This window comes from Taudactylus pleione, unplaced genomic scaffold, assembly GCF_031769625.1.
Source record: "Taudactylus pleione unplaced genomic scaffold, aTauple2 ptg000176l, whole genome shotgun sequence".
Lineage (NCBI taxonomy): Eukaryota > Metazoa > Chordata > Amphibia > Anura > Myobatrachidae > Taudactylus > Taudactylus pleione.
The window spans coordinates 1,048,023-1,068,019 of NW_028284578.1; the positions used below are offsets into that span (position 1 = coordinate 1,048,023).

At 45.3% G+C, this 19,997-nt stretch overlaps 2 protein-coding genes across 4 annotated transcripts in view; one reads left to right on the forward strand and one right to left on the reverse strand.

Moving 5' to 3' along the window:
• Nucleotides 1-5,039, forward strand: part of GEMIN5 (gem nuclear organelle associated protein 5) — a 121,532-nt gene extending 116,493 nt beyond the window's left edge. For all 3 annotated transcript variants that reach the window (XM_088475667.1, XM_088475664.1, XM_088475666.1), the window contains exon 29: nt 1,942-5,039. In XM_088475667.1, the coding sequence (XP_088331793.1) occupies nt 1,942-2,130 (189 nt within the window). In that variant the 3' untranslated portion in view covers nt 2,131-5,039. The remainder of the gene's footprint in view (nt 1-1,941) is intronic.
• A 13,117-nt stretch (nt 5,040-18,156) lies between these two features.
• The window catches only part of CNOT8 (CCR4-NOT transcription complex subunit 8), a 36,052-nt gene continuing 34,211 nt past the window's right edge, over nt 18,157-19,997 (reverse strand). Inside the window, exon 7 of the mRNA XM_088475696.1 lies at nt 18,157-19,789. Coding sequence (XP_088331822.1) covers nt 19,649-19,789 — 141 coding nt within the window. The 3' untranslated portion in view covers nt 18,157-19,648. The remainder of the gene's footprint in view (nt 19,790-19,997) is intronic.

Consider the following 19,997-nt stretch of genomic DNA (forward strand, 5'->3'; position numbering starts at 1 on the left):
CCTGTGAGATGACAGTTAGGAGCTGATTGGCTGGCACCTTATCACTTTTCACTCTGTCTCCTAACACTGCTTAGTAAATAGACCCCTTAGTATGTAAAACCACTACAAACACACGGACTGGCACAAGGACGAACTGCAGAGAGGGGGAAAGTGTGATGGTAGTGAACAGACAGAGACAAAAGTGTCTTGGTGATAAGGAGATTGGGGAGAAGGAGGGAGGGATGGAGGAGAGATGTAGGGCAGGTCTCTGATGCTCCCGTGCCTGTTTTAAATGTCCATATTGCAGCAGAAATTGTTGAGAGAATGGCGTCTGCTATAGTTTTTCAGTTTTTGCTTGTGCCGTCTGTCATACTTATAGGTGGCGAGCAGGGTTGGACCCGGGTAAAGTGGCAGTGTAAACGGGTGACCTGGGGCCCGTTTACAGCATAAGTACAGCCAGCTCACCGGCACTTAGAGATAATGTCATCTCCACGCATCGGCAGAAATTTTAACACAGAACTCGTGTGCAGTGTACACAGCCCGACCTGGGATCTGTCCCGGGTTAGAACTGTGGCCCTGATTCAGAGCCGGACGCTCTGACAGAGTGCTCGCTCTGAATCAGGGCCGTCCTTATCTTTTTTTTTAAGAGCGGCCTCCTGCCCGCTCGCATAGCTGTGGGTGACCACCCACAGCTATAGCGAGCGGCCAAAATGTTGGTCGCGATGGTCAAGACCATAGCGACCATCGGGCTTGCGACGAGACCCTTGTGGTAGGGTCTCGTCTGTCGCAAGCCCTGGAGTGCTTTTGGCTCTATCAGAGCCAAAATCACTCCCACTGACATCACTACTGATGTCAGTGGGGCCGGCCCCAGATGGTAGGCGTTCCCATGGGAACGCCTCCGTCTGGGCAGCCATGCCCCCGGCACGCCCACCAAAGGGGGCTTGCTGTCAATCACCATTGACAGCACTCCCCCTTTGGTGCGAGACCCATAATGACGGCTTGGCCGTCGTGCACATGCGCACTTGGCCAACATCGACCCGCTTGCGAGCGCTCAGCGCTCGTGAGCGGGTCTGAATCAGGCCCTGTGTTCCAAATCCCAGGTCAGACCTGGGACTTTGGTGTGAAAGGGGTGTAACCAAGGGGCTGATTCAGAGTTGTACGCAAACCCGATGTTTGAAGCTCTGCACATGCATAGGATCTGTATTGCGCACGTGCAGAGCTTCTTCTGCGAGTTTGCTGAAAGTGCTCGGAAGCCCCATTTTCTAGGTGCGTTGAAGCCAGTGGCTGCGTTCGTGTATGCAGCTTCACTGGCTTCTGCTGCGGAAAAACACTGGCCACCTTAAATAACCTGAGGGTTACTCTGATGGCCAACGTGCACACAGATGATCCGACGCTGCTTGTTTGGACACCGAACCAGATCACAGAAGCCGACAGGAGGCGTTTATTTACACGTGACTCCTCCTGCGGCATTACCATAAATTAGCATTGCTGCTAAAAGCGCACAACTCTGAATCGGGCCCCCTACTGGCTGGAATCTAACACATAAAGCATCCCACCGTTCATCATCACAAACTTCGCCCAATGCCACCTCTCACCTAGTTCTCAGTGTATGTAGTTCGTGTGTCTCTGGCATATAGAGAAGATTAATTACTCTTTGGTGGAAACATTTTATAGGGGTGTGGCCACAAGAACATGTTTTGCTTTTAGTCACGTCTAAATTATAGATGGGTTTAGGACCATTATGCTTGGTTTTGATTTTTTTGACAGGCTTAAACCTTACAGTTTAATAAATTGCTGCGATCTACGGCTAAATGCAGAAAATGTCACCACTGGTGAAAAATAGGAAACCTTGTGCAGGCAACTTGTTAATGTCATGTCTTGGTTGGTATGCGTACCATGTGGTTTTCTTGTCCGGATCATGATTGGCTACTGTTTACTATTTCTCGTACATTTTCCTTCTAGGTGCTGCCATTTCCGGATGTGCTGGAGAGCTGTCTAGTGCTACTTTATCTCCCTCCTCCAAAGCTGACCTCGGATTTGCGGGCACAAGCGATAGACCTGCTGCAGAGGCACGGCTCCGGCTCACCCGATCACCAGAAAGTAGCCAGCAAGTTTCTCCCACCATCTGAAAGTGCAATGCCTGCAGTCTAGCCAGAGCTGCCCTCAATCACTGCTTCCAGCTCTCCAATAGCCATTGCACTAGTGCCGGTGCCCTACACCTGCCTTCTCTTCTACCAGAAGCTGCAAACCACAATCAGCCATTCATCTATCCATTCAGAACAGTACGCTCCACTCAAATACGAATCATTGCTCTAAGTGAGGTTACAGGAGGCACGGTGCATGCAATAGAAAAGATGGCACCTTCCTGACATCCAGATTGTAAACTTTGACCTTATCGCTGGGTACTAGACACTGCCTGTAAATGATCCTAAACATACATGTCACTTATAATGCAGTAAAATGCCAAGGAACCTTTTTGTTCTTTATTTCAAAACTTTGCTTTTTTTTTTTAATTAATGTTCTGTGCTGAGACTGTGCTATATTTCTGCACTTTATATACTGGTGGCACTCAGTGACTGCAACCATTTGGTGGGCTGAACCAGTGTCCCTGTGAAAGCCGCTTATCAGGTCACTGGGAATTACTGTGTGCCTCCATGTCGTCTCTCGCCCGTGTTGCACGGATTGGCTGCATTTTATGAATACAGGATCACCCATAAAATGGCTGCCCGAGAGTGTAGGAGACAGATGCATAAAGGAGATAGTTGGGGGTAAGATTTGGGGGTAATGTGACAGCTTATAAATATGCACGTCTATCAGTCCTCAAAATTCAGACCATTCAAAACTGTTTTTGTTTTTTAAATAGGAAGATGAACCTCAACTGCAAATTGCTCCTATATAAAAGGGTCAGCTTTAGCATTCTGGACGATATGTCCATACACTGACACAACCTATATGTAATATGTTATCTGGATGTTGGTCATTTCTCACTGTAGACTACAAAAGACTCCCTGCTGTGCCCGTCACTAGAATTACAGAAAGAAAGCCTGGCGTGCATAGAAGTAATGTTTCCCCACAATGTTATCGGCCATGCTCAATACAAACTAGCACTTTAGGTTATGCTGTACATTAGTCACCGTTATTCCCAGTACACAGGGTGAGTAATGTAATGTGACATTGACGTTAAGGACTCACATCTGTGTTGTTTGTCATGCGATCATGTGATCTATCTATAATAAAAAGTTGAATATTGCTCCGGTCACCTGCAGTGTGTCCCGGTCACCTATACCTAATCGATTAATGCAGGAGTCCTTTATACAGTGTATCAATTTCTAAGGACTTGTGATGCCTTGTTTATTTACTATACCATGGTTAAAACCGTTTTTGTTTACATAAACATGTAAAAGCATTCCATAGCATGTGTAGTTTTTCCGCACCTACATGTTGCTGGGAGAGTCCAGCATGCTTCCAAGTTGCTAGAAAAATAGTAGTCCTTGTGATTGTAGAGTGATACTATGATCTGCATCTGTCCTCCCCAAAACATAGCGGGGGAGATATATCAAACCTCAGAGAGAGAGAAAGTACCAACCAATCAGACTCTATCATTGTTCAAACACAGCCTGTAAAATTACAATCTGATTGGTTGGTACTTTATCTCTCTTTAAATTTGATACATCTCCCCCAGTCTGTGTACAGTATGTATACAGTATGTATTGCATCAGGTGCATGAATGACACTGTGACCTGTATTGTGTTGTCATTCTAAGGAAGACTCAATTTTGGTATCTAGTTACTATTAATGCCCAAGTAGATTCTTACAACATTTTACTTTGCCGAAGAGAAGGTAGAGAAATGGACAGTGACAAAATACTACAGTGTGTGTCACTACTGTAAGAGCACCCAGCTGTCTCCCGTCTCTCAGAATATCAAACATTATTCTTTCTATTGTACTTGCAAACATTGATACTAGTAATACATATGATTGTTTTGTTTCTTACTATATGCAGGCTGAGAAAATCTAGGTTCACTGTGCTGTCATCTCCATTGTCCTTCCTGCATACTAACATGCACAGGAACAGTCTAGTGCAGAGGTTCCCAAACGCGGTCCTCAAGGCTCCCCAACAGTTCAGGTTTTAGAGAATTATCCATATTTGAGTGCAGGTGGTTAAATCAAATTGGCTGAGGTACTAATTAAGTCACCTGTGCTCAGCCATGGATATCTCTAAAACCTGACCTGTTGGGGAGCCTTGAGGAACGCGTTTGGAAACCTCTGGTCTAGTGTGTAAGGATAAGACGAATACCGATTTTACACCAAAATTCCAGGTCTGACCCGGAGTTGGAACAGAGTTCTAACCCAGATCAGACCCGGAATTTCCCCGGCGCCGACCCACGATATTCCTGAGTTGGCGCCGTTCACACCCGGCTTTTCCTGCGTTGACGTGGACGCTTGGAGATGACGTAATCTACAAGCACTACTGAAGCCGGACCAATCCGCTGGCATGCGGCGCGCTCCAGGTCAGCGTGACCCGGATCACGCTGTTTACACTGCAGGGTTTCACGGGTCATTCCCATATTAAACCCTGCAACTTACCTGGGTGGGATTGCCGGGTCACTCGACCCGGCAATCCAACCCTTTCCCCTTTTACACCAAGGAGCTACCTGGGTTAACCCTGCAATAACCCGGGTTTTAGCTCTGGTGTAAAAGGGATATAACAATATCCTTCCTACTACACCCATAGGTGAAGCACAGCTAATAGATTGTAACGTAGGAGACTGGACATCTCCAGTGGAAGCAGCTGTTTACCACCCTGGGTGTAGAATCCCAACCCCCACTGTACCATCCCATAGTTTTCTAGTTGGGACGTAGCCTTTGATTTGTCGCTTTGGGGTCTCTCCTCAGCCGCATTTCCTCACAATCGGGACAAGGCGCTTGGACACATATAAGGGAATGACTATTATTAATTCAAAATAGAGAAATTAGTAAATAGTGTGCAAATGCAATAAATACTCAACTTACTGTCATGCTTTCATTAGTTTATTGTCAATTAAAAATAATGCAATAAATGTCTTTCGTGACTTCTTAATTCACTGTGTTAGTAGAATCACTGTGTATTTTACATTCTCTAATTTCTAGGTTAGCTTTACTACACCAGATGTAAAATAATCAATTACAATCCATATTACGAACACTAATATTAGGTTTCTGGCAAACCTCTCCTCCACAGGTTCCAATGCTAAATCCTTATCACTTAATGAGTGCTCAGCCTCACTTTGGGTCTCGCCCTCACTTATGCTGGGCATACACTATACAATTATCTGTCAGACATCTGTACAATCTGGATGGTTGCAATGAAAATCTAGTAATGTATGGGAGCAAATGACAATCGCCCATTTGCTCACAAACACTGAAAAACAGACAAAAATTGTCATTCAGACAAATTGGTTAAATTCATTTGATTTAACCAATCATTTTTGTCCAATGTTTAAGACCATATGGTGGATTGTCATTGGCTCCCATACATTACATTACCTGATTTTCATTCCAACCAGACAGATATCTGACAGATAATTGTAGAGTGTATGCCCAACATAAGCGTTTAACATTTTGTTCATGTTTCTTCTGGCCAGGATTAGTATGCTGGTGCTAAAATGTTTGTGGTTATAAGCATTATTTTGGATTGATAATATTACTGTATTTGTCTACGTTCAAAATCTATACAGAATTATATAGTCAGCATTGTTTAGTGGTTTATAGCTTTAGGTAATGTGGCAGGTGACTTTTGTGGTTCCTTGACTGCACTCTTTCCACCACCAGAGGTGACTCATGAAGCATAGGTTAGGGTTGCCACCTCATCCCTTTAATAAGGGACACATGAATTACACAGATTAAATAGCTGGCTGACTTCAGTCTCCATTTCACCTGGTTTAATCAGCCACAGAAATTGTGTCATTCATATATGTCCCTTATTAAATGATGATCTGACTGGTGTGATTATGTATTACCGCCGGCCGCATGGTCATAAAGGTAAGTATTTACTAACCAAACCCAGCCCCCCATAACGGGTGCCTAACCCTAATTCCCCCCCGGGAGCCCTAAAACTAACACACCCCCCCTCCCCCCACGGCTGTCCGCTGCGGCGCCCGGCATCCGCTCGATCGAGATGCCGGGCGGCGCTCTCCCAACGTCGGGCAAATGACAGGCGTCTACATTTAGACGCCTGTCATTCGTCCCTAGTCAGGATAAAGCAGTCTGGAAGCCGGCGGTCGGCATTTAGACCGTCGGCTTCCAGACTACATCCTGATCTGATACCCTATGCAGAGTAGACACTTCTGTTTGAGGAGTATCTGGTGGCCAACCAGCACCAGTTGGAATGGTCGGCCATGGTGAAATCCCAACAATCTGGAGTTAAGAAAAAACAAAAAATTGAATGGCAAACTAATCCTTGTCCCAGTCCCTTTCTAAAATATAGGTGTGGACGACTGGATTATTTACAGTGCTGATTGGCTGTTTAACTTCCTTTAGGGATTGCCTGAGATAGTAAAAATATGCCTGATGACCTCCTGGGGTGCAGCAGAAAAGGGGAATGGCTATAATGCTTATGAAATACAGCTGCTTCCGTTTTGATGTTATCGCCACCAATTAGCATGGATTCCTGGCGAACCATTCCTGATACCAGTCTGTAATTAGAATTAAAAGATAGCTAATCTCATTTCTGCAGGTTTTTTTTTTTTGGTTTTTTTTGGACATTTGTAAGAACTACTTACACTTTATGGCAAATCTTGTATAGGCCCATATGTGAGTAGTGTTTTAAATTTATAGAGCAGTTTTTGTTTTTAACCAAAAAAATTTAATTGTTTTTGGCTATCTTGGTTGGTCTGGTGTTACCAGAGTGGTGTGGGGCTGAGGCCTATCAATGGTAACAGCAAGGGAAACTCATTGCTATAACCCTGTAATGTTCAGGTGGGGAAATGTATTCAGTAGTTTTTGGACATGTAACAAAGTATGTCATTTAAGCCCATGTATTTAAATGGAGGATATGAGGGAAATTTTGTAGGTGTAGATGTGAGGTCCCAAAGAACTTGGGTTGTAATGAGAGCAGTAGGAAAGACCACCTTGTTTACATGAAAAATTAGGTCTCAAGACCTACACAAGATATAGCTGCCACCTTAGAAACCCGTCTGCCCAAACCAACAGGAGAACAACCCCCTTCCATGTGATACCAAATAAAGTAGCATCAGCTGGTGCTGAAATACCACAGATATAGCAGAAACCTGCACATCTAGAGCAAAAGTGAGGGATGTGAAACAGCTTGTATGGACAACTTTGTTCCTTGAATAGGCCACATTTTCAAACTCTGTCCTCAGGGCACCAAACAGTGCATGTTTTCCATGTCTCCTCACAGAAGTTAAAAAATTAACTCTACCTGTGGAACTATTAAAATGTGTCAGTGAGTAATGAATACATCTGTGCACCTGCTAGGTGACCTAGAAAAACGTGACATGTGTGGGGTCCTGAGGACAGAGTTTGAGAATCTCTGCACTAGGCTATGCAAGATTTCTTTCCCTCGATGTGCTGAACAACGGTCTGCAAGGCCCTTAGCATAATTTCAAAAGCCATTAATTTAAAGACGGGGTGCTCAAATCCAGTACCACTAACAGGTCATGTTTCTGGATGTCTTTAATCATGCACAGGTGAGAATCTATTTTGTCCGGTCAGTAATTATCCTACCTGCTTCCACAGACAGAAATCCTCAAAACATGACCTGAAAACTTTAGAAATACTGATTTTAAAGTTTGAACTGTTAGACATTTTTTTATTTTTTTTATTTTAAAGGGGCCAAAGATAGGCGAGATTGATATAGCGACCAGCTCAAATCATGGGCTATTGCTATATCTAGGGAATCCCCTGATCTGCAAATTTGTGAAAAATTCTGGCATAAAGGGACCTAGCCCAGGCATTGTCAACTCAGTAAGTCAGCCTAATGTCCAGCCCTGGAAAGTAGACCATTGGAAGGATACAGCCAAAATGTTCTACCCATTAGAGCAGAGGTTCCTAAACTGTGACCGATTCCAGGAAGGACAGAATGCTCTGTTCCTGGACTTCTTAATTTGATTGCCATCACTTGTGGTGAAACACCTTTCTTATCAATTAACTAGTTCAACACAGTTGAGGGCAAGACGGATGTCCAGAAATGAGCATTTTGTCCCTCCTGGAATGGGTCATGTTGGGAGGTATGCAGTTCAGATTTTAAGGTTATCAATGCTTGACCACAGTTGACTTTATTTAATCACCTGTGCTCAACCAAGGGTAGCTTCAAAAAATCTGAATTGTTGGGAAGCCTTGAGGACTGTGTTTGGGAACCTCTGCATTAGAGGATGCAATATTCCTGCCCCCTGGAATGCAGAGTTACAATTCCCCCAGTGGTTATAAGTCACTACTGTGAAATTGTCTGGCTGGACATTGTTGCTTCACAGTCAGTCTTTCTTGCTGATCAATTTCTTGGAACTCAATGCTGGACTCCCATGCAGTAAATCAGTACATCCTGTAGGATTCTAAAGGGAACAGAGTAGCACAGACAAGTTCTAATATTGGTTGCAGGAGTGCTGCTCCCAGGTCAGGGGGTCTATTCTGGATCCATATTTATCTTGGAGGGAGCACTACAGGTTGTGGATTTAAGTCCTGAATAGTTTGGGTAGGAGATTTAAAGATTAATAGTTCTGAGTTAAGAATGACACCTAGGCAGCAAGAGTGTAGTGTAGGGTTTATTGTCATTGGTCTTGTAAGTCCTAAAGGTTAAGGGCCAAAAGTCTACCTGATAAAATTGTCACAAGGAGACACATTGTCACATTAGATAGGGACTGCCAAATTGGCTAGGACAGAGGTTCCCAAACTCAGTCCTCAAGGGATTATACCAGTCCAGGTTTTAATGATATCCATGGTTGAGTACAGATGGTTAAATCAAATTGACTGAGGTACTAATTAAGTCACCTGTGCTCAAGCATGGTTATCCTTAAAAGCTGGACTGTTAGGGTGCCATGAGGGGTGAGTTTTGGAATCTCTGGGTTAGGGCTTCATCTGCCTCTTTAGTCGTGACTTGCAGGAAACATTCCACAGAAGACTAATCAATGAGGAAGAAATCTTAGTGGGAGAGGAACAATACATGTGCAGGCCTTCACATTTCATCAGAAGGTCCATATTGCACCAAGCCCAGACAGGCTCTCAAACAAACTAGCTATACGAGCCAAGCCCTTCCCCCTATAACAGAGATTCCCAAACTCCACCATTACAGTCCAGATTTTAAGGCTATCCATGCTTGAGCACAGCAGCTCAGTCAATTTGATTTAACCATCCAGGCTCATCCATGGATATCTTTAAAACCTGGACTACAACAGGGGAGTTGGGAACCTCTGCCCTATAAGGTAGGTATACAAGAAATGCAGTCCATTGGTTGGAGATTACATTTTCTCTTGGGTGCAGGTTCTATCGCATGTGGAAGGTAGTATTCAATACTATAGACCAAGCTCTTTATTATGATTTTAATGCATCATTAGTAACAAAGCTATTTGCTGCTGGATTGGGTTATAATATTCAATACCTTTTCCCATCCAGTAAAATCTGCATTTGCAAGAAAATTCCTTCTCCCATGTCTACTAAGAGGATTCTGGATCCCTCACTTTCTCCGATAGGGAGCAGAACTAACAGAACACAGTTTCTGTAGTGAAGGATTCACCACTTCCATAATGTCCACAGACTGTCCAAAGTACCAGATGCACTCTTGCTCAGATACTGCCTGAAAAGATTCAGCCCTTAGGGGTTCCAATGCATAGTGACAGTCTGGCATACCGATAACTGCAGACCACCAAAGTTGGGGTTTCCATAACCCTGGTCTTGCCTGAAAAGGAGGGATTTTGGAAGGTCATGAGTCAGTCTTCTGTATTCTCTGGGAATGCTGGACTGGTGTGCAGCCACTAATATCAAGACTTTTACAGTTAGGCTGCAATTTGGGTTAGGCTTATCGACATTTAGCGCAAAATCCCACTTGTTAACATAATATACCACACCCACTGGACTGACAAGTTTCTGCTATGGCAAACGGTGTCAAGTCTAAAGTACTTTGGAGAGAAACTGTAGAACTGCTATTTGCTTGAGTGTCTCATCCGTGCGGATTATTGGTCATTCCCCCATATTGTGTGAGGCTGTCCTCCAAACAGTGACTGCAGCATATTGCACTGTTAAATATCTTCCACCCCACTAGTGACCAGCACAGAAGCAAAGCAAATGCACCAAGACCATAGAACACCACTACACCGCAAAGTGGACAAATTACATGATTGTTTTAATTGTTATCTACTTCCTTTTTTGCAACAACTAATATTTGGCATAAATAAAAGGCTTAACACTCATGGCCAGGTCGTATATTTGAGAAAGGAACTTAAATCTGTGTTATCGTCAGTATTAAAAGAGAAAAACGCTTTTAGCCTATAAATGCCATAAATATGTCCAATCGGACAATTCCTGTCATTGCACACAAATTCCCTTTCTGAGACGCACAAAAGAAAGGAATGGAAGGATGTCAATGTGATGCAGCATATTAACATAAATGGGGAAGGCTATGCAAACTTCTAAATTCTCAAGCAGAAATCATGGAAGGAAGATAAAGATGGGTACACACTAAACATATCTGCAGATGATAGTTGTTCATGCACACTGAACCACCATCATCTACGTTCAGTGTGTAGGAGGGGGGGGGGGGGCAGGTCCCGCTGGCAGGAGGGGCGGGTCCACCCTCCTCCCCACAGCTGCCGCTGCATGTGTACGGGCAGTTTGCAGACCGCCCGTCCACACTTGACAATGAACAGATATGTCTGCAGACATCTGTCCATAAGCTGTGCAGCACAGCCAATGTGATATGTCTGTGAACGACATCATTCAGACATATCGCGGGAACACACTGGCCAACGGGCAGCAGATATATTGGCCGATCAATTGATCGGCCAATATATCTGTCCGTGTGTACCCATCTTAAGTCATGCAGACATCACAGTCACTGCTGGAATCGCTGCAACAGCCATATAGGATACTGAGGGGTATATTTACTAAAGTGGTTAGTTTTTTTTTTCTTTAGAAATGAAGATGTTGCCTATAGCAATTAATCATATTCTACTTAACATTTAATTAGCGCCTTCAAAATGACAATAGCTAGAATCTGATTGGTTGCTATGGGCAACATCACCACTTCTACAAAACTCACTTTAGTAAATATGCCCCTTTACAGTCTTATGTAGTGTCTCACACCAAGTCAGGCACAATTGTAAAGCAAGTTTGAAGCCATTTACAAGCTGCTTTTTTTTTTTTTTTTTAAGTAATGTTAGTAACAAAAAAATAAGAGATATGGTAAGAACTTACCCTTGTTATCTCTATATCTACGAAGTCCATAGGGTTCCACAGGATACCTTGGGGCATAGGCGATGCGGCAGCAGCACGGGCACCACAGAGTTAAAACTTTAGCCTCCCAGGATTCACTGGGGTCCCTCCTCTATACCCCGCCCCCCAGCCAAGGCCATCAGTTTTGTAACAAGCCACAGGCCGGAGGAGGAGAACAAAGAGAGAGAGAAGAAAGTCTGGAACACAGAAGAATCACATTCTCACTAATAGGAGATGGAAAAACCGGTGACCAGATTAAAGCCCATCTGCAGTACAGGTGCGACAGGGCGGGAGTCATGTGGAACCCTATGGACTTCGTAGAAATAGAGATAACAAGGGTAAGTTCTTACCATATCTCTTATTTTCTACTTTAGGGTCCATAGGGTATCCACAGGATACCTTGGGGATGTCCCAAAGCAGTATCCTTTTAAGGGAGGGGACGCTCCTGTGCTGGAAGGAGAATCTGCCGCCCGAAGGAAGCATCCTGAGGCAAAGGCATGAAATGCATAATACCTGACTAAGGTATGGACAGAAGACCACGTGGCTGCCTTGCAAAGCTGAACAGCTGAGGCACCACGGCGAACTGCCCACGAAGGACCCACAGACCGAGTAGAGTGAGGATTAAGAGAGGTTGAATCAATCCTGCCAAAAGTTTAGTGGCAGGACAACCTTTCTTATGGAAACTAGAGAGGACAAAAAAGGAAGTCCGATTTCCTAAAGGAACTGGTACAATAAACATAAATCCTTAGAGCACGTACTACATCCAAAGAGGCCTCACCAGCAGAGAGGACTGGGGAATTAAAGGCCGGTACTAGGATTTCCTAATTAAATGTTGAAACTAGATACCAACTTAGGTAGAAAACCAGGGCGAGTGCGAAGCCCCGCCCTGTCTCTATGAAAAATCAGAAAAGGAGGACTTGAGAGAACCCCCAAATCTGACAGCCTTCTGGCCGAAGTAATGGACAGAAGAAACAGTCTTAGCTGTAAGCCATTTGAAAGCCACTGAGCCCAAAGGTTTCAATGGCGGTCCTTGGAGAGCCCTCAGGACCAAAGCCAAATCCCAAGGAGCCACTGGCAGGACGAAGGGAGGCTGAAAACGAAGTACACCCTGCATAAAGGTGTGGAGGTGTGTGCTGAAAACTAGACTGACAGGGCAGAAAGTTGCACCTTCAGTGAAGCAAGGTGAAGACCGTGATCTAAGCCCATTTGCAGGAAAGCCAAAACCCTGGATATCCTAAGGACCTGAGGATCAGAACCTCTAGGACGACACCATTCAAAGAAAGTATGCCTCACCCGGTGGTAAATCCCTGCAGAAGAAGGTTTCCGAGCTATGAGCATGATGTTAACAGAGCTGGAAAAACCCATGGACCTTAAGAGGGCTGACTTAACAGCCATGTGGTCAAAGCCAGACGACCTAGGTCCGGGTGCTGGAAAAGACCCTGAGACAACAGGTCTGGATGCAGAGGCAACAGCATCGGGGTGTCGACTGAGAGACCCCGAAGATCTGAGAACCAGTGCCTCCTGACCCACGCTGGAGCTATGAGCAGAAGCGTGTCGCCTTCTTGCTTGAATTTGCGAATAATTCGAGGAAGGGAAAAACGGAGGGAACAGATACGCAAACCTGAAGGTCCACCTGACCAACAGAGCACCCACCAGAAGGGCCTCTCCGTCTTTTGTGATTGAACTGTACACAGGCAGCTTGTTGATGTGTCGGGAGGACATGAGGTCTATTTCTGAAAAAGCCCCATTTGTTCACCAGTTGGTGAAATACTTCCTGGAGAAGAGACCATTCCCCTGGATGCACGTCTTGACGGCTGAGAAAGTCTGCATCCCAGTTGAGGCCTCTTGGCATGAATATTGCCGAATTATGGCAGTGAGGTTGGCCTCTGCCCAAGCTAGAATGCGGGACACTTCTGTCAGAACTGCCCGACTTCGGTTTCCTCACGGGCGGTCTATGTAAGCCACCGTGATGGCGTTGTCTGATTGTACCTGCACGGACCGTCCGTGGAGGACATGTGTTACCTGCTGGAGAAGTTTGAATACTGGCCGAAGTTCCAAGAGATTTATTGGAAATGCAGATTCTGTTGGCATCCACCGTCCCTGAATGAAGTGTGGACCCGTCCCTGCTTCCCAGCCCTGGAGACTGGCACCCGTCATTAGAAGGACCCAGTCCGCAATTGACAAGGGGGGCACCCAGTTTGGATGAGCAGTTCGTAGCCACCAGGCTAGAGACAGACGAACCTCTGGGGAAATCACAATTGTCTGTGTTTTTAACCGATTGGGCAACCCATTCTATCTGTTGAGGATTAGCTGCCGCAGAGGTCTGGAGTGGAACTGGGCATATCCCACCATGTCGAACATCGACACCATGGAGCCCAGTAGCCGCATTGCTGAGTGCACAGACACTTGTCGGGTGTGAAGGCAACTTCTGTAATGCAGAGATATTGTCCTTTGTCACAAAGATCCCCTGGTGTTGAAAGACTAACAGGGCTCCGAAATGGAGCATCCTCAGTGAGGGACCCAGGGAGGACTTCTCTCAGATTATCAGCTAGCCATAATTGTGCAGCACAGATAGTTAGGTGCAGATGGCGCTGAAGGATTTCTGGAGACCCTGCTAACAACAGGAGGTAGTCCAGATAGGACAACAGGCGGACCCCCTGCATTTGAAGGTGGGCCGCCATAACCGCCATGAGCCTGGTAAATACTCGAGGCGCAGTGGCCAGAGTAAAGGACAGTGCCTGAAACAGGAAATGGCGGCTTAGCATTGCAAACCTGAGGAATTGCTGTTGCGCCAAGATAATAGATATATGAAGGTAGGCTTCATAATTGTCCAGAGACACCATGAAATCCCTAGGTCCCATTGCCAATATAATGGAGCGGAGGATCTGTATCCTGAACCGAAGAACCTCAAAGACTCGTTTAGGCACCGAAGGTTTTTGCTGGTAAAACCCATTGGGTTTGTGTACCAGAAAGAGAATCGAGTAATATCCCGTTCCCTGTTGGGATAACGGAACAGGCACTATAACTCCATCCCGGAGCATAGAGTGCAGCTTTTCTGGAGTTCCATGGCCCTGACAGATGGAAGATCTGTAGTGAAAAACCGTCTGGGAGGCCTTCGCCGAAACGAGAGGGCGTACCCCAGAGAGACCACTTCTCTGACCCAAGTGTCCACGGTAGTCAGATACCAGCACTGGGCGAACTGAAGAAGCCGGCCTCACACTTTGGGGTCCCCCAAGGGGAGGCCTTAGGCTGAAGGCTTAGCGTCCAACCTGGGAGTAGGACGGCTTGTGCTCTAAGCCTGCTTGTTCGGCCTGGCAGATTTTCTGGTTGTTGACTGCCGAGGAAAGGACTGCACTTTGGACTTACCCTGGGCCCCAGAGGCCCGAAAGGACGAAGCACCAGACCCTGATGGGATCGGAGCTGATGGCAGACACGCAGACTTAGCTGCTGCCAGAGTCGCCACAATGTTGTCCAAATCAGAGCCAAAAAGGACCTGTGCATTAAAGGGCAAGCATTCCAAACCCACTTCGGAATCTGCATCCGCTTTCCAAGAGCGCAACTCTAGGGTGTGGCGAACTGCTATGACTGGCGAGGAGATTCTGGAAACGGCTGCCTCATTAAAATACGTGGCTGAGTCTCTGGGATTGCCTACCCACTTCACCAGTTCAGGCGACGAGTCAGAGTCCAGAGACAATTACAAATTATCTGCCCAGCGCTCCATGGCTGTGGTCACCTAGCACACGGCCATAGCCGGTCTGGACGCCCCTCCAGCAAGGATTTTAGGCATATTTCAACCTAATGATCCGTGGCATGCTTGAAGGAGGCATGGAGGGCCTGGTAACGTAGTACTCCACACTAGGCGTGTGACATGAGAATCCTCCTGCGGAGGAGTCTCCCACTTGGGAAAAATAATTAATCGCCAAGGGGTTTTAGTTTTGGCCACAGGGGGGTCGACATCTTCAATAAACAAGACCGCATGGCCTGCCCGTATAAGGCTTGGTATATATGTTTTTGACTTCGACTTCTGGTCTGAAAGGTCAAAAAATTTCACTGTCATCAAATGTCATGACAATCATCATGCAGAACATTCTGAGACACTACAGACCGCTTAACAGACTGCAAAGATGACTCCTCCTGTAACACGACCGATAGGTGCTGTACCGAAATGGTCGTGGACCCACACACGCAGGCTCATGCGAGACCTAGGTGGGCGAGAGCAGGAGACACTGGGGACCACTCAGCTTTCTGGGGAACCCCTATATGGGTGAGGACCCAACCAACTGCCGTGATAACCCCTATGGGGCAACGCAGGGGGTGTAGCAAGCCGACCCAAGCCCAACAAGGCCAGGGTGTTCCTGTACAGGAGCAGACACAGTAACTGGGCGTGATATTAGAAAACACGCCCTGCATAAACTCCCAGTGTTACATTACCCTCCGCTATTAGTACATTACAAGTGGTACACTTTAGCAGTAGGGGAAAATCACGTTCACACTCAGACATGATGAGTGTATGTGACTTTCCAAATGTGACAAATAAACACATTTATAGTGAGGCAATGACGACCCTGCAGCACTGCACCGGAAGGGCTTAGCAGAGGAAAAACAGGGATAGAAAATATGGCTGACAGTCAGAAGTGAAAGTACAGGCAGACAGCGCTAGCATTGAGTCACATACAATGCAGAAATAACTTCCTGCACTACCAGCGCTGAAATCAACTACACACACAGAGCCTGGTAGGAAACAGCGCAGCATACACTGACCTTAACGTTGCTTGAAGGAGAGGTATGCAGGGGGACCCGAACCACACAGCCACCAGCATCAGCGTCCAGCAGCACTTGCACATTATTAATAAAATGGCCGCCGAGAAGCAGAGAGGAGGCGGGCACCGGGGGAGGAACGCTGAACACAGCCCGCCAGACCGCTGTGGAAAGGCACTGTGCAGCGGGGGAGGCGCCGGCTGTAAACAGGGAAGGCGTGCTCCCCTGGCATGCATTTAACCCCAGGGACGCCGGACGTTTTCCGCTCAGTCGCGGCCCGCTGTCCCTGGCTTGTGGAAGCGCAGGTTAATACCTGGCTCCACTCGCAAGCCAGTCCCCAGGGAGCCCCCTGCCTGTCTTCCGGCGGGTACCCTCCGCGGGACCCGCCGCTTACCTGGTCCCCTTAGATCCGGCCACAGTCCGGGTGGCCCGGGGTCACCGCTAGCCGTGACCCCAGACCCCCACCAGTATCCCCAGATCGGTACCGGCGTTCTGGTACCGGCGGGGTGAAGGAGCGACAGCATGGACGTCTACGTCTGTACAGACTGTCCATGCTGTACTGCTCTAGATGTGCAGCCACAGCTGCTTTTGGAAGTCTTCAGGGGCTGTAACAGCCCCACTCTGCTACATGTGCTCCGAATCCTGGCCGGGCACCGAAAAAACTGATGGCCTTGGCTGGGGGGCAGGGTATAGAGGAGGGATCCCAGTGCATCCTGGGAGGCTAAAGTTTTAACTCTGTGGTGCCCGTGCTGCTGCCGCATCGCCTATACCCCAAGGTATCCTGTGGATACCCTATGGACCCTAAAGTAGAAAAACAGATTGCACTAAAAATGCATTGGGAAAGTCTAATAAAATAGATTTAAACACACAACAGGCTTAATATTTTGGCGAGAACAAGCTCTATGAACAAAAACATACATAATGCTCGGCAGGAAATCTGCTTCAGTAGTTGTATTGTGGGTTTGCAGAGCTGTAACGTTAAGATACTTTAGCACTTTCAAGTTGTTCCAAGCTGTATTGTCCCCATTCAGCCTTAAATATGGGCAATTCAATTAAATGTGACGTTAAATAGCGTCAGGATGGAGTTCCCGAAGCTATTGAATTGGCCGCGCTGTTAACCCACGACTAGAGAATTTCTGCTAGCGCCCTCCTGAGGTGCGAGCAGAAGTCCAACTAAAGTCAGGTCGCAGTGCTGGTTTCCGGCATAGCGCGTGCGCTAACAGCATCACGGTCGGCGCTTAAGGCTGAGAATGTATGTTGCCGCGACTAAACACCAGGCATTAGGTGCCGTAACCTGCATCTCCGACTTTAGGGCAGGGTGTGATGGGGACAATTGAATAACTCTGGGCACTCGTTCCCGGTGCTATTTAACATCGCATTTCATTGAATTGTCCCCAAAGAAAGCTTCACTTATTAGACAAACTGTTTTACTTTTCACCCAATTTCGTAGATCTCTCTTTTGCAGGTGGCTAAAATACTTTGATCATTCACATTAGACACCATGGGGTTTATTTATATAAAAAAAAAAAAAAAAGTTATTTTCTATGAGTTTTGAAATGGTATTTAAAGCACCGATTTTTTTTTTTTTTTTTTTTACAGAGTATTGCCTTAAAAATGAAAAATTTATTCTTTTGCTGATGTAAGTGCCGATTACTGTATTTTTTTTTTTTTAAATCAACAGCTTGGAAAAAATGCAGATTCAAATAAAATAAAAAAAACCTTGTATGTGGCCCAGGAGCCACGGCTGTGGAATGCTGGTATTATGGGAGTACTGCAATCTTCCCTCAGCATGGCAGAGGGTTGTTACCAAAAAAAAAAAACCTACGAAAAAACACAAATGCTACATGACCTCGCTAATTGTTATCTGTATCAGGAGAAAATAAAAAAAATTAGGATGATGCCATCTTGGAAACAGAAGGACTGGCAGCTGTTTAAACCACAGGCAAGGCAAAACAAATCTCTTGACTAAAAAAACAAAACCAAAAGAAACATCTTTATTTTACAAATTTAAAAACATAAATAATATTTACACATGTTTTAAATTCCAGCGTACAACAATAGAACATAGATTACAAAAATTTGCTGGGTAAAACCTCAAGACTTACAGCAAACATTTTTTTTCCAATGCTTTCAGCTATTATTCATTACCTTTTATTATTTTATACAGGGAAATTACTGGAACTGGAACAGTGTTTGTTCTCATTATAGCGGCTTTGAATTTAATATAAATAGTAGAAGATAATTCCCATATTAAAAAGATCTGAAACCATATTTTCAGGCTATAAAATGGAAGTTGGGAGCCAGGCTTTGCAAAACAAAAATCTCGCCAATAAAAACGCAGTTCTTAATATTTATGATCGAGCTAGACCGAAGAAATACAATTAATCGTATTCACCAACAGAAGTTGCTTTTTTTTCGTCTCTTTTTAAGTCATTTGAGAAAGTTATCTGCACTTTGCTCAGAAAGTGAATTTGTGACTGGCAGACATAGAAAGATCTTTTCCCTGTGGAAAATGTACACGCAGCAGAGGCAGCCATTTTGTAGGCTATTTCAAAATACATGCTAATGCCATCTACTAATTTCACTAGGATCATCAATGATGTGTGAGGTACTACGTACTCCATGCCTCAGTGATGTCAATTTGCACCTAGTGGATTCTCACCAACATTGGTACTTCCTACACTACTTCTGCATCCACTGTGTTTAGTCAGAGGCTTACATATAGTCAAGTTCAATGACAATGTACCAACTGGAAGGGGTCACAAAAACCCAACTCAAAACTTCATGTTGATTCAGAAAAAATTATTTCATATCGGAAGTCTACTCGTAGACAGGTGGCTTACACGGAGAATACATAAACATCTTAACTTCATGTTCTATCCATTGCCAATTGTGCAATTCTAAAATAATGGCTAAAAAAAAAAAAAAAAGCAATATCTATAGTATTAGCCACATCTACTCAGACTTGTCCAGCTCTCTCCTCGTAGAGTCCATAATTGCTCCGTGGTAAGACAATATTAAAGGTGCTTCGTTTAGCAGGAGCTGAACCAATGAGGACAAACACTAACCTGCTCCAGAAAAACTGCTAATCTCACAGTGTTGAGTGTAACATTGAGTCCACATTGAAAGCAAAGGAAAAGTCTGCAATTGCACAAGGACGATCGGAGCGCGGAGTTCCCACGTAATTGGTCACCTGTAGAAGAGTGGTCATTGGTGGTCTGACAGATTCATTTTTTTTTGTTGTTTTACTTTTTTTAAGATGCTGACATTTTGCAGTAAAAGTTTTAAAACAAAGAAAATGCAACATACTGGACAGAATATTCATGCACACAGTCACTCCCTTACGCTCTTTTACTTTACAGCTGGTTCCAAAAACGGTCATGTGGAAGCTGTGTGGCTGAACGGAGTAGGTCATCTCTGCTTAACATATAGAGCATTAGGAAGATGGTGTAGCGCATTGTCAGAGGTAGAATGACGAGTGAAGGTCCTCTCATTGCTGTCCGTTGTTGATGAGAGACATGATGCTAATTTTCTCCTCTGCTTCCTCGCTGGACTTTGGGGCCACTCCTGTTCCCAGCCCATAAAGGCGTCCACAATATTTGGCATCGTCAATGTGGTCCTCAAAAAACAGCTGTTAAAAGAAGCAAGGACGGCAGCTTATTTTCACACCACAAGCTGAAAACACAGTCGGGTGATCCCAGTGCGGTGTATACCGAGTAAGGTTTCTAAATCTGACATAGTTATAGACACAATATAATGGGAACCATTGCCTCATGCTACTAGGCGTGAAGTGCCACAGAGAGCTCAGTAGATCCTAGTAAATTAATAGGCTTTTTAAA